This window comes from Zingiber officinale, chromosome 2A, assembly GCF_018446385.1.
Source record: "Zingiber officinale cultivar Zhangliang chromosome 2A, Zo_v1.1, whole genome shotgun sequence".
Lineage (NCBI taxonomy): Eukaryota > Viridiplantae > Streptophyta > Magnoliopsida > Zingiberales > Zingiberaceae > Zingiber > Zingiber officinale.
The window spans coordinates 146,976,825-146,999,414 of NC_055988.1; the positions used below are offsets into that span (position 1 = coordinate 146,976,825).

The 22,590-nt window shown below is 38.3% G+C and overlaps 1 protein-coding gene across 1 annotated transcript; it reads left to right on the forward strand.

The window, feature by feature from the left end:
* Positions 1 to 4,634: 4,634 nt before the first annotated feature.
* On the forward strand, positions 4,635 to 5,997 carry LOC122042559 (leucine-rich repeat extensin-like protein 6). The gene has a single exon (XM_042602728.1). It carries the CDS (start codon positions 4,706 to 4,708, stop codon positions 5,846 to 5,848), a length of 1,143 nt encoding a protein of 380 aa, XP_042458662.1. The 5' UTR covers positions 4,635 to 4,705; the 3' UTR covers positions 5,849 to 5,997.
* The last annotated feature ends 16,593 nt before the right edge of the window (positions 5,998 to 22,590 follow it).

Consider the following 22,590-nt stretch of genomic DNA (forward strand, 5'->3'; position numbering starts at 1 on the left):
GAGGGGCTCTTAGGGCGTCCGGACATAGATGCATTCGGACATCAAGGAATCGGGCTTCTATTGAGTCAGATGTTAGTCAAATATAGAGTAACATTGCTCACGGCTAGGTCAAATGTAAGCTCGGCTTGATTTGACATGAGCACTATCTTGGTCGAGTGTGATCTCGCCTTACCTTTGACTTGTTGGTGCAATATCCCTCAGGTCAAGGTTGACCTGGGTAACCAAGCTGAGTCTTGGTTTGGGTTTAGATGTTTGACAATAAGATATTGATTGAAGAAGAGTCAAGTAGGTCAAGGTTGACTGGATACTTGACTGGAAAGTCCTAACTGGGATGTTAGGCAAAATGAAAGTCCTGGTGAGTGAAGCCAGGCAGAAGAAAAGTCCTGGTGAGTGAAGCCAGGCAGTAGGAAAGTCCTGGTGAGTGAAGCCAGGCAGAAGGAAGTCCTAGTGAGTGAAGCTAGGCAGATGGAAATCCTGGTGAGTGAAGCCAGGTGAAAGTCCTAGTGAGTGAAGCTAGGCAGATGGAAATCCTGGTGAGTGAAGCCAGGTGAAAGTCCTAGTGAGTGAAGCTAGGCAGATGGAAAACCCTAGTGAGTGAAGCTAGGTGAAAGTCCTGGTGAGTGAAGCCAGGCAAGGGAAAATCCAGATGGATCAAGGATGATCGGACATCTGGTGCTGGGAAGTCCAAGTAGGTCAAAGGATTGACTGGATACTTGGCATGAAAGAAAAGTCCAAGTAGGTCAAAGGGATTGACCGAATACTTGGCACAGAGAAAAGTCCAAGTGGGTCAAAGGGATTGACCGGACACTTGGTAAGGGAGTCCTAGCAGGTCAAGGGAGTGACTAGATGCTAGGCATGACATACCAACAGGTCAAGGTTGACCGGATGACATACCAACATACCAACAACTCAGTTTGACTTTTAACCTGATTATACTACATGAATATCGACTATCTACCGCATCAATTACCATTAGATTTAATTGTTTCTATATTTTATATTTAAAAAAATTAATAAAAATTAATGAAATTAACTTCACGGCTTAAGCTTACATTCAAAGCTTGCCATTAAGCATATTGTCATCATCATTGTCAAGTAGTCTCCCATCATACAGTCGCTCATACTTAATGGACTTAGTTCTCTATTTCTATATTCAAGTCTCCCATCGTACAGTCAGTCAGCTATTAGGTCAGTCAGACTACTTACAGGGGACAACATTGTTAGAATCACAACAACCCATCAGAGAATAGCATTTACTTATCAGAGAATATTCTACTGGTATAACATATACATGCGATAGAACCTTCCTCGAAAGGTGGCTATACCCCCTTCCATCGTCCGACATATTTTGACACCAAATATTTCTTGTCACCTCATTATTACGGAGGTTATGAAAGGTGATATAAAAAGTGAGTTTTCTCCATTGGCGCCAAGATACGAAAAATATCCTCACGCTTTACAATTGCGAATACGCATCCACTGTTCATTTTCTTTTCTACTTTTTGCTTGGCCACAGTATTGACTTGAGCGTTTAATGACCTGTGTCGGAGACTCCTTCCCTAGTTCTCGCTCTAACGTTCCCTTTGTCCTCTCTTTGGTGTGTGTAGAGAAGAAGGAGCCCTTTTCTCTTCAGCTCGAAGTGGTATCCCAGTCAACAGTAGAGATGCGTACCCAGCTCACCATCTCCCTCGCTTTCAGATAGGATCATCTGTACCCCCAGTCAGCCATATTTTGGTTGAGAGCTACCACGTCATCATTCCATGTTCTCCGTACCTTCCGCTAACCACATTCTCTACACTCGGGATGAGGGGCTCTCGGGGCATAGATGCATTCAGACGTCGAGGAATCATACTTCTATTGAGTCAAACGTCGAGTCAAATTTAGAGTAACACTGTCTGTGGTTAGGTGGAACTTGAGTTTGATTTGACTTAACTCGAGCCCTATCTTAACCGAGTATGGTCTCGTCTTGCCTTTGACTTGAAATATAGTTTAACTTTTAACCTGACTGTACTATGTGAATGCCGACTATCTACCACATCAATTAATTGTTTCTATTTTTTATATTTTAAAAAAATGAATAAAAATGAATGAAATTAACTTCAAAGCTTGAAGCTTGTCATTCAAACGAAGCATTCACATCATATACAAAAAATTTACAAATATATATATATATATATATATATATATATATATATATATATATATACATATATATATATATATATATATATATATATATATATATATATATATATATATATATATATATATATGATCCTGTCCGAAAGCTAAATCAACGGACGCTGGGCACTTGGCGCTCTCCAAGCGGTTGACGTAGATCTCCTGACTGTCTGCACGGGCCTCCGGTGAACCTGCACAGAAGTCGGGCCGGGAAGGGGTTCCCGGCGACGACCCTCCGACGCTCAAGTCAGGCAAGCGAACAATGAAGAAGTGACTCCAAAAATCGTAGAACGCGTACCTCTGGTGAAGTGCAAAGCTCCTTATATAGAGCTGGGGAGGAGCTCAGACACACATACCTAGACAAACACGTGTCCTCAGCCCATATCTCAGTAAGGGTCTGTCAGCAAGCTTACCTGACACCATACTGCTACAGTCCAAGCATGTCTTCGATGGGACAGCGGAACCCCTTGTCGTCAGATTTGGAGTATGGCTGGATTATAAAGCATGTCCGCTGTCAGAATATGTCCCTTGTCCTTTTCTCCTTACTCCCTGTCGGGCGTCCGGTCGGCAAGCACTTGCCTTACGTCCGGCCGGCCATATACAGTGATCTACTTGGGAGATACTCGGTAATGTGCTTCGTAGAGACTGTTAACAGTATGCTACCTTATGTCTTCGGTCGAGCGTGCCGTCCGCTCAGCCTTACGGCCCTGTTCAAAGAGCGCCGGAACCCCGACTCCTGCCGGGGCGCCTTTTGCCCTCAATTGGACATCGGTCGGCCGGCCGGGCGGTCGGCCCCCCATTCTCCGGTCGGCATAGCGATCCCACCTTTTCTAAGTCGTCCGGTCGGCCACCTGGCCCTTTGACTTCCACGTGGCGTTGACTCCCCAAGACGGGGGTCCCCTGCTCTTATCTCCGGATCAATATATATATATATATATATATATATATATATATATATATATATTCACAACAACTCGTCAAAGAATAACATTTACTTATCAAAGAATATTTTGCTACTATAATATATACATGCAATGTAACCTTTCTCGAAAGGTGGTTATACCCCTTTCCATCGTCCAACATATTCTGACATCAAATATTTCTTATCGTCTCATTATTACGAAGATTATGAGAGATGATATAAAAAGAGTTTTCTCCATTGGCGAGATACGAAAAAAATGTCCTCATGCTTTACAATTGCGAATATGCATCTACTGTTCATTTTGTTTTCTACTTTTCGCTCGGCCACCTTACTTATTTGAGCATTGGATGACTTGCGCTGGAGATTCTCTCTCTGGTTCTCGCTCTAACATTCTCTTTGCCCTCTCTTTGGTGTGTGCAGAGAAAGAGCCCTTTTTTCTTCAGTTCGAAGTCTTGTCCCAGTAAACAACGTACCCGACGCACCATCTCCCTCGCTTTCAGATAAGATCATTTGTACCCCCAGTCATCCATGTTTTGGTCGAGGACTACCACGTGTCATTCCATGTTCTCCATACTTTCCGCTAATCACATTCTCTGCACTCAGGGTGAGGACCTCTCGGGGCATTCGGGTATAGATGCATTCGGGCGTCAAGAGATCAAACTTCTATTGAATTAGACGTCGAGTCAAATTTAGAGTAACACTGTCCGTGGTTAGGTCGAACTTGAGCTCGACTTGACTTAACTCGAGCCCTATCTTAACCGGGTATGATCTCGCCTTACCTTTGACTTGTGATTTAATTTGACTTTTAACCTGACTGTACTATTTGAATGCCAACTATCTACTACATCAATTAATTATTTTTATATTTTATATTTTAAAAAAAATGGATAAAAATGAATGAAATTAACTTCAAAGCTTAAGCTTGCATTCGCTTGCCATTCAAACGAAGCATTCACATCTTATACAAACAAATTTACAGCTATATATGTAGAAGATCATTGATTTTTTTAAAAAAAAAAAAATCACAGCTACGTACGTAATGACTTTTTTCGTCTCTTGTTCTTTTTTCCACTTATTCATGCCCAGTTGTTTCAGGCAAGTAGCTGTATTTGTCTGAGAGTTATCAACCTCCAGTGATGGCCATAAAATGAGGAAAACATTCACCAACAAACACATTTTTCTATTCCCCCTCCCTTCTGTTTCTTTCTTTCTTTCTTGTTCCCTACAACAATAAGGCACTCACCTACACAAAACACAATTATAATATTATTATTATACATGTGTCTTTCTTGCAGCTTTCTGTTAACTGAGAGGCTGATGCATACCGTAAAGCAAATTAAACAAGAATAAAGAAAATTTCTTGTTTCTTCTCCCACTTTTTGGATTGCCCTGCGTCTAAAAGTGTATATATATATATAATAAAATGACAGAGAAACAAATTAAAACTTAAGAACCAGTCAATCTTTCATTTTCTGACCAAAATACCAACCAATATTCTACCAAAACCTTCTAAAGAAAATTAACTGAATATCATCATCATTGTTATTTATCACCTTATATATAATATTGTTGTCTGTACTCCATTTCCATTACGAATCAAGCATGGTCTCCTTCTTCCTCTTCCTCCGCAGAGGAAGCTTCAGATTCAGCTTGTTCTTGCTCTGTCTTCTTCCTGTGCTCTGCTCCTCCCAGTACTACCCGCCGTCGAATCCGCGGCTGGAGAAGGCCTACGTGGCGCTCCAGGCCTGGAAGAGAGCCATCACCGCCGACCCCAAGAACGTCACCGGCAACTGGTGCGGCCCCCACGTGTGCAACTACACCGGGGTCTACTGCGCGCCGGCGCCAGACGATCCCTGCCAGATCACCGTCGCCGGAATCGACCTCAACCACGATGCGTTGCAGGGCACCCTCCCTGAGGAGCTCGGCCTCCTCGCTGACCTCGCCGTCTTCCACCTCAACTCCAACGGCTTCCGCGGCACTCTCCCGGCGTCGTTCAAGGGATTGAGACTCTTGTACGAGCTCGACATCAGCAACAACCAGTTCGAGGGCGGGTTCCCCTCCGTCGTGCTCGAGCTACACTCGTTGAGGTACCTCGACATCCGCTACAACCGTTTCTGCGGCGGCGTGCCTTCCTGCCTCTTCGATCTCCGGCTGGATGCTCTGTTTATTAACAACAATGACTTCACCTTCTCCATCCCGGAAAACATCGGGAACTCGCCGGTGTCGGTGCTGGTCTTCGCCGACAACCAGATCAACGGATGCTTCCCCAAGGCCATCGCCAACATGCGCGACACCCTGCGCGAGCTCATCATCATGAACAGCGGCCTCAGGGCCTGCATCCCGCCGGAGATCGGCCAGCTCACCAAACTCCGCGTGCTCGACCTCAGCTACAACCACCTCGTCGGCCACCTGCCGGCCTCCATCGGCGACATGAAGAAGCTGGAGCAGCTGGACGTGGCCCACAACAAGCTCTCCGGCGAGATCCCCTGCGGCATCTGCGACCTCCCGCGGCTCAAGAACTTCACCTACTCCTACAACTTCTTCTGCGAGGAGCCGGAGAGTTGCCTCAGGATCCGCCGCCACGACGACCGCTTGAACTGCTTCCCCTTCCGGCCGCTGCAGCGCCCGGCCGAACAGTGCGCCGCTTTCCTCTCCAAACCCAAATTCTGCGACTCCAACGGGTGCATAGCCCACCCACCGCCGCCGCCGCCGCCGCCGCCGCCGCCCCCTGTTCATCCGTACTGAAAATGAGATCGTTCCTGGTGATGATTGCTCGATGCATTTACAGTTTACACTTTAATTTTCTCCGTCAAATTCGAAGTTAATATATGATTTGTGAACTTTAATTAGATTACTGGATATAAAAAATAAAGCTTTGTGAATTGTGAAACCCATTACGTCTTTCTTCTTCTTCCGCTTCGCTGCAATTCTTCACCTAAACGAACGATCGAACGAACGAACGAAATCTCTTGGTCAACTTCTTTCCTTAGGATGCCAGGCTGTTGAGCACCAAAGAGGCGAAATGTCTGATATGTTCGTAGACATCTGCGGAAGGAATACGAGTCTTAATGATAGGTACGCACCTTTCGTCATCTGTTGGATGCTGCGTTTCTTCCGCATGGCGCTGTGCCAGGAGTCAACGCAGTGAAAGGGTCAACCTCCTGCTCGGCTTCGAGGCAGATGCCAACTTAAGGAGAAGGGAGGTTCACTTGATGTGGTTAGACAATCGCGATCTTTCATCATCGTCTTACAGTGGCAATGAATCTACGAGGGAAATACCCACTTGAGGAACATTGATCATTAGTTCTTTGCCATAAGAAGAAAAACTCAAGAACACACACTACTCGATAACAGTGATCAGTATTTTTTTTAATATGACGATGTGTGGATCATGCCTTTTGGGCAGTCGAGGCATCCTTTTGGAAAGTTTAAACCACCTTTTACAGATTAAGGAAAAAAGTTTTGGGAGGAAGGGAAAAAAAATAGGGAGAGAAAAGGCTAGCTCAAATCTAAAAATACCGATGACTTGAATAAGTCTTTCTCAATTTACTAATTTTTATGAATTCCGAGTTAATTACTTCTCAGCCTTGAATACCTGGATTGTAAAAACAAAAAAATCACGCCTCTTCAATCTACATAGACGGAGTGATATCGGACATCGAAACCTCTTCAATCTATAGAGACGGAGTGATATCGGACATCGAAAAGTTTAAAGGTCACTCTTGCTATTTAAAATGACGCTGGGCCAAACGACATTTCCTACTGTTGCTGGAGCCAATGTCCTGCACCTTTCTTAATTCTGATTTAATGGTCTTCAATGTGACTTAATGATCTTCAATTCTGATGGAATGATAAAAGGGTAAAAATTAAAGAACACTCTAAATTATATATATACCCATCAAAAGGCGTCTTTTTTTTCATTTTTTTTGTTTCTTCTGAAACAATGCCTTATAAAATATTTTATTCTCAAAGTACTTCTTATCTAATGTTATCGTAACTACCGAGTAGTTATTATAAGAGTAACATCGTTTCTTATTTTTTGAGTGTATTTAATTTAAGATTATTATACATAATAAAAATTTAAATAATATAATGTAATAAAAATTTATTTGTTTGAAAAAGATTTTTTATATAACTTAATACAGAAAATGGTATAAGATTGCCACTAATAAAATAAAATATATAATAATATTATTATTATTAATGGTGATATATAAATAAATAAATTAGGACAATATTTTAAATTTGTTTTATTATTTTAGAATTTTTTTTGGATAATTTGTTGGGTTTTAAATATTAAGGTCGCGTGATCCTCTTTAGAAGCTGAGACCACTGAATGACTAGAATGATATAACTATAATGTTGACTAAGTCGCCATGTCCCAAAGAGGAGGGTATGATGAGCTATCTTCTATATTGACTAAATCGTCAGAAGATCTCTAATCAACGCTACCTGTAGACAGGGCCGAAGTTTCCTGAATTTCTAATACCCTAATGCTCGAGGCAGATCCCATAAATATATAAGGAATGATGATCCCGTCCGGAAGCTGAGTCAGATGAAGGCGGGTCTTGGCGTACTGGAAGTTGACGAAAAATCGCTGCAGCGTCGAATCTACCTGGCACCCCCCGGAAAGGTTCGCACATGCGGTTGACAAAGGAAGATGACCGGGACGATGACATTGCGGCTCTGCATACACTCAGACGAGCTCACGAGTCGTTAAAGACCAGAAATCAGGGGAAAAGTCCCCGGGTCAGGCCCTCCGATGCTCAAATCAGGTACTTTTTCCCCAGAAAGCACAGAGAAAGGACGAAAAGTAAAGACTAGTGAGAAATGACGAGTGAGCGTACCTGTATAAGAGCCAAAACATCCTTTTTTTATACTGCAACGGATGTTTCTGGGACCTAGCGGGTGTCAGGGAATGTCAGTTGTCAGGCTTTGTCTGGCGGTGAATGATACGTGGCTTCTCCTGATAGACTGGCAACATAACCAAAAGGGGAAGGAGCTCCGACTGTTAGTATATTCCCTGACATTATCTGACGAGCAGTTACGATTCCCTGGCTTGTTTATCCTGTAGTGCCTGGACGCTAGGTCTGCATCTCGACCTGCTTCGATCCGCTGCTATCAATGGTTTGTACGTTCCGACCTGTACGACCGGTCTGTATCCAGACCTGCTTCTATCCGCTGTTATCCTTGGTCTGTACGTTCCGATCTGAACGACTGGTCCATATCCCGACCTGCATCTGTTTACTGTTATCCATGGATTTTACGTTATAACCTGCACGACCGGTCTGTTCCCTGACCTGCTTATGTCCGTTGTTATCCATGGCATGTACGTTCTGACCTGCACGACTGGTTTGTTTCCCGACATGCACTCGTCTACTGTTATACATGGCTGGTATGTCCCAACCTGGACGCCAGGTCTGTATCCCGACCTGTATCTGTTCTACTATTATCCATGCTTGTACGTCCCGACCTATACGTCGGGTCTATATCCCGACCTGCATCTATTCTACTATTATCCATGACTGGTACGTTCCGACCTGTACGCCAAGTCTGTATCCCGACTTGCATCTGTTCTATTATTATCCATGGCTGGTATGTTCCGACTTGTACGCCAGGTCTGTATCCCGACCTGCATCTGTTCCACGATTATCCATGACTTATACGTCCCGACCTGTACACCGGGTCTGTATCCCGACCTGCATCTGTTCTACTATTATCCATGGCTAGTACGTCCCGACCTATACGTCAGGTCTGTATCTCGACCTGCATCTGTTCTACTATTATCCATGGCTGGTACGCTCCGACCTGTATGTCAGGTCTGTATCTCGACCTGCATCTGTTCTACTATTATCCATGGTTGGTACGTTCCAACATGTACGCTAGGTCTGTTTCCCGACCTGCTTCAGAGGCCTTCTTTACCTAGCCTTTGCGTGGTTTGTGGGCTCAGTCCTCAGCTGTGCCTGACCTGTGGGCCCAGTTCTTGATCGCTATTGAGGCTGGTTTTTTGTTTGACTTGTGATCCTCTCCTTTGACCGCCCCGTCAGTTGAGACTTTGACCCTGGCCACGTAAGCTTGACTTTTGACCTCTACGTAAGCTTGACTTCTGACCAGCCACATAAGCTTGACTTCTGACCAGCCAAATGAGCTTGACTTTTGACCAGTCACGGAGGCTGGACTTCTGACCTTCACGTAAGCTTGACTTCTGACCAGCCTGTGGTCTTAACTCCTAACCACATCATCTTACTGACCCCACAATCATGCACCGTATCAAATGGGATAATAAATAGAATAATGAAATAAATAAAGAATGACTATGACGACATATATACCCTAGTTCAGGGGGCGCCGTTTGGTGGATCTGTGAGCTAGTCATGACGCTGATCGAGTCATCGTGACCCGAAAGAATAGATGAATATGAGTCGAATGAGGAGCTGGATCTGACAATCGAGAGTTGGACGCAACATGGATCCAAAAGGCGACATGCAACCCAAAATACAACAGCGACTCACAGGCCGAGATATTAACGACACAATCCAAAACACGATATCGGCTCGAAGGTCAAAACACAATATCGGCTTGATGGTAGGATAGACACAGAGCCGACATAGAGCTGAAACAGGTGCAAAGTAGGCGCGTAGACTGCCGACATGTGAGTTGTCGGGCCGTGAGGTTGCCGGTAAGGGGGACTATGGCGCGTGGCACCGGGGGGTGGCGCATGGAGAGGGAGAAAGGGTTGTCGGCGCTAGGAAGGCGGCGGTGGCAGTCTCAACACTAGAGAAGGCATTAGCATTGGAGTTGCTCACTAGGGTTGCTAGCGAGAGGGGTTGCGGTGCGTGGCGCCTACCGCCGAGGGTGGTTGCGACGCGTGGCGCCTGTTGGCGAGGGGGGTTGTGGCGCGTGGAGAGGGAGAAAAGGTTGTCGGCGCTAGGAAGGTGGCGGTGGCGACCTCAACGCTAGAGACTACGTCGGCGTTGGGGCTACTCGCTAGGGCTGCCGGCGAGAGGAGTTGTTGACAAGAGGAGAAGGAGATGGGGCTGCCTGCGCATGGCGACATGCGTGAGAGGAGGAGGCGATGGTGTGGTCATCGACATGGATAGGAGGAGATAGCATCGAGGAGAAGGTGTCACAGTGGCTGTGGACGCCAGGATGGAGAGGGAGGCATCGCCTAAGCTACTGGTATGCCTAGGGAGAGAGAGAGGCGACATCCCTATGCGTGGTCGGGCGACAGACCAGAACTCGATGCTCCTCTTTTCCTCCCTAATTTCTCTTGGGTCCCTAAGCTCCATCCGCATCACCGTGTTTGGTCAGCGGTAATATAATAATAAAATTTGTAATGCAATGTAATGTAATTAATATTAAATTACTATATTTGGTAAAAGAGTTGTATATTATGCATGTAATCTTTGATTACAAAGGTGATTATATTATTTCGTTTAGTGTCTATTTTTTTAATTCATATTATTATAAAATGACAAAAATATCATGTGATCTTTGCCAGTGCGCGATCGAAGACGGCAGTGACCAGAGGCAGTAGCGGTGACGGCGACGGTGACATCTACCACTAGTTGGTGCAGGAAATGGACTAGAGGTATATTTAACATTTAAATTTTAGTTAAACATTGAACTTGAAATGTAATTGGATTATATGACAATATTGATTATAAATTTTTTTTATCTTTTATAATCCATATTACATTCTATTATAACTTTAAAATTGTACCAAAACGAAGTAATCAATATTTTAATATAATCTTAATTACATTACAAGACTAATTATCTCTCACCAAATGTAGCCTTAGTTTATCTCAACTATAAGTTGATTGATTTAATTAATTAAATTTTTAATTTAAAAACTATTTAAAAAATTAACTCAACTCGTCCCTCTCTCACACACGTCGCCTGTGCCCGTCGCTTACCACCGCTCACCATCTCCGGCCAAATGCTAGTCACGTTGCATGTGCCAACCACATGTGGTCATGCCTGGCACCTTCGTCAGCCATTTCTGGCTGAATGCCAGTCACGCCACATGTGCCCGCCGCTTGGTACCTCTGCCCGTTGCCTGCCACCTTTGCCCCTTGCCCATCGAACATCAAATGTCACCCACTGAACGCACCAGTCGACCGCTAACACCATCGCCACCTACCATGTCCGCCTGCCACCTTCTCTCGGTGGCCGCCACTCCGCCAACCAGAAGTTGCCGTTGGATTTCGAATAATCCTTAAATCTAGAAAACCCTCTAGAATTGGAGGTAATATGATTCCGGGGTGTATTCCCTAATTGATGATGTATATTGATGTTGTCGGACATGAACGATTACTTGGGAATGAACCAAATAAGATTTTTGTTGATAATATTGGATGGATAATCAAGGTTATCAATGATAACCCCCAATCAAATATACCCTTAAAGTTATTGTAATAGTTATGACTAATTGCTATAATGTGTAAAAGCTATTCTATAACTATTATAAAGTGTAGAAGTTATTAAGTATTTGTTATGACTATTTTAAAGTGATTTTAATTAATTTAATATAATTTTTGATGAAATTTAAATAATTTTGATTAAGTTGATAAAAAATATTTTGATATAATAACATTTAGAAATTATGATTTAGAGTTAAAGATATTAAGATTTAGAATTTAACCATCTATAGAAGATATACTGTAAGCGTTACATATATTATATAGAAGCTATTCGATAATTACTACACTATATAGAAGTTACTTGGTAGTTCTGCAATATAAAAAATTGAGTATATCAAAATGTAAGATTTAGGATTTAGGATTTTAAAATTTACGATTTAACCACAATTTAAATAGGTTGCTCCGTAGTTACAACATAAAAAAATTTAATTATTTTATTAAAAATTTAAATCATAAATTTTAAATATTATTATATTAAAATATTTTTATTAACTTAATTAAAATTATTTAAATTTCATATAATTATTTAAATCAATTAAAATCGTTTGGAAAATAGACGTAGCACCTACTAAATAATTATTATAACGTATATAAGCTACTAACAAAATTGTTGCAATACTATATAATAATAATATTATTATTATATTAAATAATACACATGAACTACTATAATTGCACTGAAATTAAGATTCATCTCAATATAAAATATATAATTGGGCGTTCTTTTCACCTTTCATTGAAAAAAAAAAATAATTTTACATGCAGTCTCTATTAACAAACATATTTTTACATGTAGTTTTTATTCATGAAAATCTTTATTTTTACTCCCCAGTTAAATATCTTTACCTAATTACCATGATATTTTTAGGTACAAAAAGTCTAAAAATCAGTATAAATCCTCTTAAATTGAGTATATTAACTTAGAATCTAGTATATTTTCTAACAAATTGAGTACGATTCTTTTTTCACCTCAAAATATACTCGATTTTAGTTTAATGTGTTGAATTTAATAGGAATTATACTCATTTTTAGACTATTTGTACCGAAAAATATGAGGGTTAATTTCGATAGAAAATATACTCGATCCTAATATAGAGTACTAGATTATAGTGTAAAGTGTTGAATTTAACATGAATTATATTTATTTTTAGACTTTTTATACCTAAAAAATAAGAGGGATAATTTTGATAGAAAATATATTCGATTTTTAATATAAAGTAATGACTTTAAGAAGAATTATATTCATTTTTAGATTTTTTGTACTCAATTTTGGATTTTTTGTATCTAAAAAATTTGAGGGGTAATTTATGTATCAATATTTATATGAGGGAGTTGAAACAAGTAATACATGTAGAGAGTGGAAACAAAGTTTTTTGAATATAGAGATTGTATGTAAAATTAATATTATGATTGAAGATTTTTCTCTAATTTATCGAAAAAAAACATGACGTCTTTTTTATTAGCTATTTTTTTTTATTTAATCATCAAAATACAATTGTGATTTAATGACCATGTAGGAAAAGTTAGACACGATTTGGGCTTCCTAATTGGAAGTCCACTGCCATTACTATAATTTGGGCTAAATTGATGATGGTTAAAATCAATGAATAAACTTCGATAGAGCTTTAGAATTCTTTTTAATTTCATATTTAAGAGAATCAACGTTCGTGATTTTCATATTTAATTTCATATTCGATAGATCAAATTGATGATGGTTACCATTCACGAATCAACGTTGGCTATGGATAATACTCATGGACGAACTAAATGTCTTTAATTCATACTTAATAATATGGTGTGTAGTGGCTAGATAGTAAATAAATCCAATGTTCGTGAAAAATTTAATGTTCGGTTTGATAAAAATTTATTTATGTTTGTTCAATATATATAATACCAGTTAAACTAATAAATTTATAATTCGTTAAACTAAACGAATAAACTTGAACACATATGTATTAAACTCGTTAATGTTCGAGAATAATATTGATGAACATATTTGTGAGCAATGTTCGTGGTCACATGTTCACAAATATGTTCATGAACAACGTTCATCAATAAAACTCTTATCAACCTATTAAATAAATAAAAAAATAAATTTATCAAGCTAAAATAATTGACTAAATAAATTTAAAATGTAAAAATTTCAAACAATCAAATAAACTTGATTTGAGAACTTGATAATATTTAAACGAATTAAATTTAAAATCACGTTCGAACCAAATTCAAGTTCAATAAAAAAAACTAAGTTAAATTTAAATAATTATTTTAATAACTTAGTTCATTTTAGATTGAGTTTGACTTGACTTGACTTGACTTGACTTTTATTTTAATTAACTTATTAAATAAATTTGAACACCAAAATATTTTTAAAGAATAAATAAGAGATCAAAATTAGAAAAAGTTTGGATAAGTTAAAAGAGTCCAACTAAGCTTCGTGTTTATCTATTTATTTGCGTTTTGCATATTTTTTAAAAACAAATGTTTTATACATTCCATAAAAAATGCTTTAACACGGTATTGTTTATTCAATTTTTTTTATCTATATCTTTTATTTAATTACTGAATTTGGAGTGCACTAAATAAACTTGATCTCTTCTTCTATAAATAAGAGATCCAAATTTGAAAAAGTTTGGATAACTTAAAAGAGTTCAACTAAACTTCGTGTTTATCTCTTTATTTGAGTTTTGCATATTTTTTAAAAACAAATGTTTATACATTCCATAAAAATGCTTTAACACAGAATTGTTTATTCGGATAACTTTGTCCATGCCTCCAAACCAGTGTGGCTGAGTCAGATTCGCGTCACACATACTAGCTTTAAAGTCTCGATAAAATTAGATCTTTATCTTAGTCTCATCCCTATGCGAATTAGTTTAATTGAGAGAATAAATCATGGGCAAAAACTTAAAAGGGGCGTCCTGTTTTTTATTGAATCATCGAAGAGACCTTCCATTTGTCAAAACTGGTGTCCTATCCCTATAAAATAATATAAATACTCTATGACATAGTGTATATTTTTGACTCATGTGTTAGGACTCGTGTGGGTCAGAGGAGGTGAATTATTTCGATTCCTTTTTTTCGATGCTTTGTATACTTATCGTTAAAATCTTGCTTCAATCTTGACTCTATATACATAACTTTGAGATTTAGTTAATATCCATTTTCTTGAGATAACTAATTCAAATGATAACTTCTAGCGATCACATCCATTAAGAATTTCAATTTTTCGGAGGCGAAGAAACATCTTACAATATGTTCTTACAAGAACAAGAGAAAACAATACAAGACACAAATGAATATGAAAACAATAACACTTTACATTTAAAAACCTTATTTGTTTGATCTATTATAGCTTAGAAATGCTTTTTGATGATTCAGAAATACAGTAGCACTATCCTCCAAAACCTAAGAACTAACGGCAAAAAACTCCTCGAAACCTCTCCTTTAGAGTCTTTAGGTCGGGGCTAATTTTTACTTATCAGCCTGTTAGGACTAAAATGACTCGTACTAATGAAGATATCTCCTCTTTTAAATCATAAGCCCCCCTTAAGTGGAACGTCTATTCGTTTGACGTCCGATCCTCAGTCCTGTTAGAGTGTATACTAAAAGCCTAGCTTTTGGTATAAACATTTATCTAGAAATAAGAATCACATTGGTCAAATGTCTACATTTATGATAAATGTAGTTGTTCAATTAATTTATATTGTAGATAGCATGGTGTGTGGTGTCACACACAGAGGATCATGTTATCAGTATCTTATAAATTATAAACAGTAGCTCACGACCATAATGGAAAGGAACAAACCATTGGAAGGTCGTAGTGTGATTAGGTATCAGTTTATCTTGACTGTATAATTATACTAGTACACTCAGAGTGTATTGAGTAGGACCATTTGAGGTCGTTTCTTTTATACTGACTTTATAAAGAAACAAAGACCTCGGTTATTATGGAAGTGTGTGCTCTTAATCCTAATATAATAACAAGCACATATATTTGATATTTATTTCTTTAATTTATCAATGGGTGAGATTTAGTTCGATAAATCAATAAGCCCGATAAGTTGGGAAATGGTATCACTTATAGTGTGTGTTGTTGATTATAAAAGGAAACTGTGTCCTAGAGATACTAGGTTGATAATGTCCTCAAGAGGAGCTCATAAGGATTGTCATGTTAAACCCTGCAGGTGGACTTAGTCCGACATGATAATAAGGTTGAGTGGTACTACTCTTGGACTAAGATATTAATTAAATGAGTTGTCAGTAACTCACTTAATTAGTGGACATTCGATATCTTAAACACAGGGAGACTAACACACTCATAATAAGAAGGAGCCCAAAATGTAATTTGGGATTGGTGCGGTAGTTCAATAATAGTTCTCTAGTGGAATGAATTATTATTGATAAAATTAAGTTGTGTGTTCGGGGCGAACACGGGATGCTTAATTTTATCGGGAGACCAAAACCAATTCCTCCTCTCGGTCCCTATCGTAACCTCTTATTTATAGAGTACTATATCCACCTATACCCACCTTCATACCCATGAGAAAGGGGCCGGCCAAGCTAGCTTGTGGTTCATGGGTGGCCGGCCCTAGCTTGAACCCAAGTTTAGGTGGCCGGCCCCATTAAATTAAAAAAGAATTTTAATTTTAATTTTTATTATGTGGAAGATATAATTTATTACAGAAAATTAAAATTAAAATATCTCACTTTAAAAGATCTACAAAAGATTAAAAGAAAGAGATTAGATCTCTTTTCTTATTTGTAGATTGGAAAGATATTTTATTTTTTCTCTTTGAAAATTATTCACATGTAGAAAATTAAAATTATATAAATTTCTTTTTATCAACCATGAAAGGATTTTAAAAGGAAATTTTATTTTTTAAAAATTTCCACAGACAAATAAGGAAGTTTTAATTGTTGATTAAAATTATCCTATTTGCTCTACATGAGGTGGTTGACCACATACAATTAATTAGGAAAATTTATTTAATTTTTCTTAATTAATTGTTGTCAAGGAAAGTTAAAGAAATTTTATTATAAATAAATTTCCTTATTTGCCAAAGCCAAGGAATATAAAAGAAGGGTAGGGGTGCCTTCATGGGTAACAACCTCTATTATTTTCTCCCTCTTTTCTTTGGTGTGGTGGCCGGCCTTCCTTTCTTTCTCTCTTCCTCTTGTTGGCCGAAACCTATCTTCTTGGTGGAGCTTTTGTTTGTGGCCGGATAAGAAGAAGGAGAAGAAGGAGAGAAAGTCTAGCATCCCTTGGAGCATTGGTGGTGACCGAAATTATTCATCCTTGAAGAAAATTATTGTGGCCGACCATCCTCTTCCTTTCTTCCTCTTTTGTGGTGGCCGAAACTTATCTCTTGCTTGGAGTTCTTGTGGTGGCCGGATACTACTTGGAGAAGAAGAAGAAGAAGGAGAGAAAGCTTGTATCCCTTGGAGCTTGGTTGGTGTTTTGTTCTTCGTCCTTGGTGAAGCTTCTTTGTGTTGGCCGAACCTAGCTAGGAGAAGAAGAAGGTGCTTGGTGGTTTCTCATCTCGGAAGATCGTTGCCCACACAACGTCCGAGGTTAGAAGAGGAATACGGTAGAAGATCAAGAGGTTTTTCTACAAGGTATAACTAGTAATTTTTCTTTCCGCATCATACTAGTTATTTATGGAAATAATACCAAATACAAGAGGCTTACGATTCTAGAATTTCGAATATGTTTTTCGATGTTGTGTTCTTTTGTTTTTTCTTTTCCTTGTGATTTGATTGTTCTTTTCGGTTAACCTAAAGTTATTTTAGGAAATTAAATATTAGCTTTCTATAAAATGTTTTGTCTAGTCGGTGGTGGTTGCTCCCATATCCAAGAAGGCCGTGTGCCTCGCCACGTCAGTACTGGGAACCAATTATGGAAATTAATATTTAATGGAATTAATAACTTAAGGTGATTTGGGTCGAACGTGTTAAGTTCCGCAGGAGACCCAAGTCAAAACCTAAAAGAACGAATAGATTAAGTTTTGGATCAAACGTGTTAAGTTCCGCAGGCGATCCAAAATTTAATTTAAAAGAACACATGGTAGCTAGGAAAAGGTTCAGACCTTTGTACAAAATTTTTGTACAGTGGAACCTCTAGGTTTTCCGAGTAGCAACCAACAATTGGTATCAGAGCTAGGGTTTTGTCTCTGTGTATTTGGTATTAGTTTAATTATGCACATGTCATACATAATTTAGGCAGGTTAATAGTAGGATGTGCTAACTTTGTGGATGCAGGATCCAACTATTATGACTTTTAGTTATTATGTGTGTGATTGGACCCTTGGACATGTCAAGGGCATTTATATGTGTGTGCATGATTGTATTATAAAATACAGCAGGAGCTGTATTTAGTTTGATTAGGATTTTATTTTTGATCTAGATACATGTACATTCCTTTTATGGAATATAGGATCAAAAATGTAAAATTCTATTTATGTCGCGGATCGAATCTTGCAAAGCGTGGAACCTTCTAAGGACCAGAGGCGCAGCGGAACTAGGAGCAAGATGGATGCGACAGCTAGTCCCGGTGGCGGTGGCCAAATATGGCAGCAGCTTGGGATGACAACACACGGAGGACAACTAGAGATAAAAGCCATAATAGTTGAAAATTAGATTTTCTATTTATTGCTTTTATATTGTCCTGTGCATGTTGGTTTACATATTTAGTAGGCTAGCATAGTTAAAATTCCTCATTTATAAATAACTAAGTGGGAGAGGGATTTTTAAGTAAACCCCATGGTCTCCATTACTGGTTTGTAAGTGATGCAAACAAGCTTGCGCGTTGGCTCTGAGTGCCTTCCTCCATAACGGATGAGCTTGTTTGTGGATCACTAGAACAGACTTCCATTTTGGATGACTATAGGAAGTTAATTAAGAGCGTGTGATCTTCCCCAACGGAAGGGGCATAATCTTATTAATGGACTTAGTGTCAAGTAATGGTATACACTTAGACACATTTAATAGTATCCTCCCCAACGGAGTCACTACTATCACTTGTGTGACCAAAGGGAAACCAACTATTGATTTGTCATAAAACTAGATTGGCAATATAATAAAATTAATAAACCCCTCTTACAAATGTTTGAATTTGTATACGTCCACACTAACGTGGCATACAAGATTCATGGTGTTTGAGGTAATTTTATTTGTCAAAAGGTTATATTGACAAGATAGTCAATGGGTAAAACCCTCCTCTTACAAATGATGAATTTGTATACATCCACACTAACGTGGCATGCAAAATTCACGGTGTTTGAGGTGTTGGTGAATTTAAATAATATTGTTTGAGGAATCAATATTATTTTAAATTAAAAAGTTTTGACCAAATATTTGATCAAAGATGATCAACTATTAATTTTATTCGTCATAAAGTAAAGTTGACGAGATAATAAAATTAATGAATAAAATCTCCTCTTCGATTTTGTATCGCAAAATTTATGGAGATTTTAAGGAGTTGATCTTGACCAAATATTTTGTGATTCTTAGGATGTTTGTCAATCCCTAGTAGTCATACTATAGAAAAAACTTAGTAGTCCCAATTGTAATGATTGGAAATAGGACTTGGACATTAAGGTAGGCCTTCTTAGAACTAAGAACAATTTAGGTGTATTTAATTCATTAGTTGAAACATGTCTAGTGGTGTTATCTACCAGAACCTGGAGTGTAGATACAAGATGCCATTAATCATGTCTGCAATTCATTGCAGGGTTCCAGGAAACCCGACAACTAAATGAAAGGTAAATCACCGTCCACATGGGCACTACTGTAAAAGTGGTAGCTATTGCAGTGGGAGATGTTTATCCTTTGATAAAAATAAAATATGGATTTTAAGTAATTGTCTTTACGTACCAAGTTTAGAAAGAACCTGATTTCAGTTTCTAAACTATTATAGATATTGTATCTATTTTGATAACAAAGTTGTTATCAAGAAAAATAGGGAAGTTATCTATTCTGGTATGATGGTTGACAATTTATAATCCAATAACTCCCACGATGCAACAAATGGAAATTAGTAACACATCTTCTAATTTTAAGAAAAAGCAACCTTCGGAAATGAACCAATTATATCTTTGGCATCTAAAAGCTAGGTTATACTTGAGTATGATTCATTGGTAGCTATTGAACTTTTGGGTTCATTGGTAGTGGAAATATTTCCAACCTGCGAGTCTTACTTGGAAGGAAAATAACCAAGAAGCTTTTAAGTCCAAGGGGTATGGAGTCAAAGATATGTTGAAATCGATTCATTCTGATTTGTGTGATCCTATGACTATCCAGACAAGAGGTAGTATTGAATATTTTGTCTATTTTATAGACAACTATTCAAGATACAAATAAATTTACTTAATGTACCGCAAGACTAAGTACTTTAATTAGTTAAAAGAGTACAAGGTTGATGCGGAGAAATGTTAAAGTAAAAAGTCACTATGGAAGATCGTAGTGGCAAGTACCTCTTGAGAGATTTTAGGAGTCACTTATTAGTAGTTGGGTTTCAATTCCAACTAACTGCATCTGGTACACCCCAACAGAATGGTGTAGTAGAAAGAAGGTAAAGGACTCTTATGGAATAATTAGATAGATGATGAGTTATTCAGAAAATTACCAAATTTGTTTTAAGGATAAAACTCTGAAAACGAAAGTGAACATAGTACCTTCCAAGTTAGAACTCTCTACTCATATAGAATTGCTGAATAGGCGTAAGCCTATTTTGAAGCATATTCGGATTCGGGTAATCCAGCACATATGTTAAAGAGAGATAATAATAAGTTGGATAGGAGTTCACTTGTTTGTAAGTTATCCTAGATAAACAAAAGTAGGTTTATAGTCTTAAAAATCAGAAGGTCATTGTTAGCATCAATGACTGATTTTAAAAGGACTATATAATGAACCACGTGCTCATAAGTAAATTTGTTCTTAAGGAAATAATAAAAGACATGTCTAATCTAGTACCAACTGTACAAGATGAGATACCACAAGAAAACTGTAACACGTATCACAAATGATACACAATTGCAGAAAATGTCTTATCGTAGTGGGAGGGTTGTTAAGCAACCTTAAAAGATTCATGTTTTGGGATAGTTTTTGAACTCGATCCCTGAAGGACATGAACCTGATCTCCGGACATATGACGAAGCACTCCAAGATAAATATGCAGCATCTTGGCAAAGAGTAATGAATAATAGAATTAGAATATATGTATTCTAATAAAATCTGGAAGCTTGTAGAACCACCAAGTGGTGTAAAAGCCTTTGGGTGTAAAAGGTCTATAATAGGAAAAAAGAGGGATAGACAGGGAGGTAGAAACCTTCAAAGCAAGGCTTGATGAAAAAGGAAACTTTTTTCACTGGTAGCCATGCTTAAGTCTATCCGGATTCTTTTATCTATTTGGCAAGTGGATGTCAAGACAGCATTCCTTAATGGAAGTCTTGAAGAAAGCATCCATATAAAGCAACCAAGGGTTCATTGCAAAGGCTAAGAGCATCTTGTGTAAGCTCAATCGGTCTATGGACTGAGGCAAAGCTTCAAGGTCTTGGAACATCCTGTTTATCAAAGTAATTCAGACCTATGGATTTATTTAGTAACCGGGTAAGTCTTGTGTATACAAAAGGTGTGATGGAAGCGTTGTGGTATTTCTTGTACTATACGTAGATAACATTTTTGGTAGTTGGAAACAATATCAAAATGTTGTCAGAAGTAAGGGTATGGTTGTCCAAACAATTCGATATAAAGGACTTGGGAGAATGAATATATTCTTGAGATCAAAGTAATAAGGGATCGCAAGAAAAGAATATTTTACTTATCCCAAACTTCATACATCGGAAAAATCCTTGCTCATTTTAAAGCATGCAAAACTCCAAGAAAGGTTTCTTACCTTTTCAGGATGGAGTAACTTTATCTAAAGATATGTCTCTGTAGACATCAAAGGAGATAAAGGAAATAAAGGCAGTTCTTTATGCTTCGGCTGTCGGAAGCCTAATGAATGCTATGCACGAGATAAGAAATCTGTTTTACCAAGGGCATAGTTGGCAGATATCAAAATAACTCTGGACAAGGACAGTGGACTGCAGTAAAGCATATATTGAAGTACCTCAGAGGCACTAGAGATTATATGCTAGCTTACAAGGCAGTTAATTTGGTCCTTGTGGGTTGCATGGATTTTGACTTCCAATCGGATAGGGACAATAATAAGTCAACCTCGGGGTTTTGTGTTTACTTTAGGAGGTAAAGTCATAACTATGGAAGAGTGATAAGCATAGGTGTTTTTATGGACTCCACCATAGAAACTTAGTATATGGCAAGCTTCTGAGGTAGCTATAAAAGCTGAATGACTCAATAATCTCAAGATAGACTTAGATATGATTTCTGGTTTGTCCAAAGATTATTACAATTTATTTTAATAATATTGGTGCAGTAGCAAACTCGAAGAAACCATAAGTCTATAAAGGCAAGTAAACACAATAGAGCGCAAGTACCACCCAATACGAGAAATCGTATAAACGAGGAGAAGTTGTTGCTGCCTAGATTGCATCAGGTGATGACCTATAGATCCTTCCACCGAGGTCTTTAAGGCAAGAGCTTTTGATGGACATGTTGAAGGGTTAGGAATCAGATGTATGGCAGTAGATATAACAGCTTAGTCTTTTAGTATAAGTGGGAGATTATTAGAGTGTATACTAAAAGCCTAGCTTTTGGTATAAACATTTATCTAGAAATAAGAATCACATTGGTCAAATGTCTACATTTATGATAAATATAGTTGTTCAATTAATTTATATTGTAGATAGCATGGTGTGTGGTGTCACACACAGAGGATCATGTTATCAGTATCTTATAAATTATAAACAGTAGCTCACGACCATAATGGAAAAGAACAAACCATTGGAAGGTCGTAGTGTAATTAGGTATCAGTTTATCTTGACTGTATAATTATACTAGTACACTCAGAGTGTATTGAGTAGGACCATTTGAGGTCGTTTCTTTTATACTGACTTTATAAAGAAACAAAGACCTCGGTTATTATGGAAGTGTGTGCTCTTAATC

Excerpts from the sequence above, each read along its gene's own strand:
- LOC122042559 (XM_042602728.1), top strand. The coding sequence starts at position 4,706 with ATGGTCTCCTTCTTCCTCTTCCTCCGCAGAGGAAGCTTCAGATTCAGC.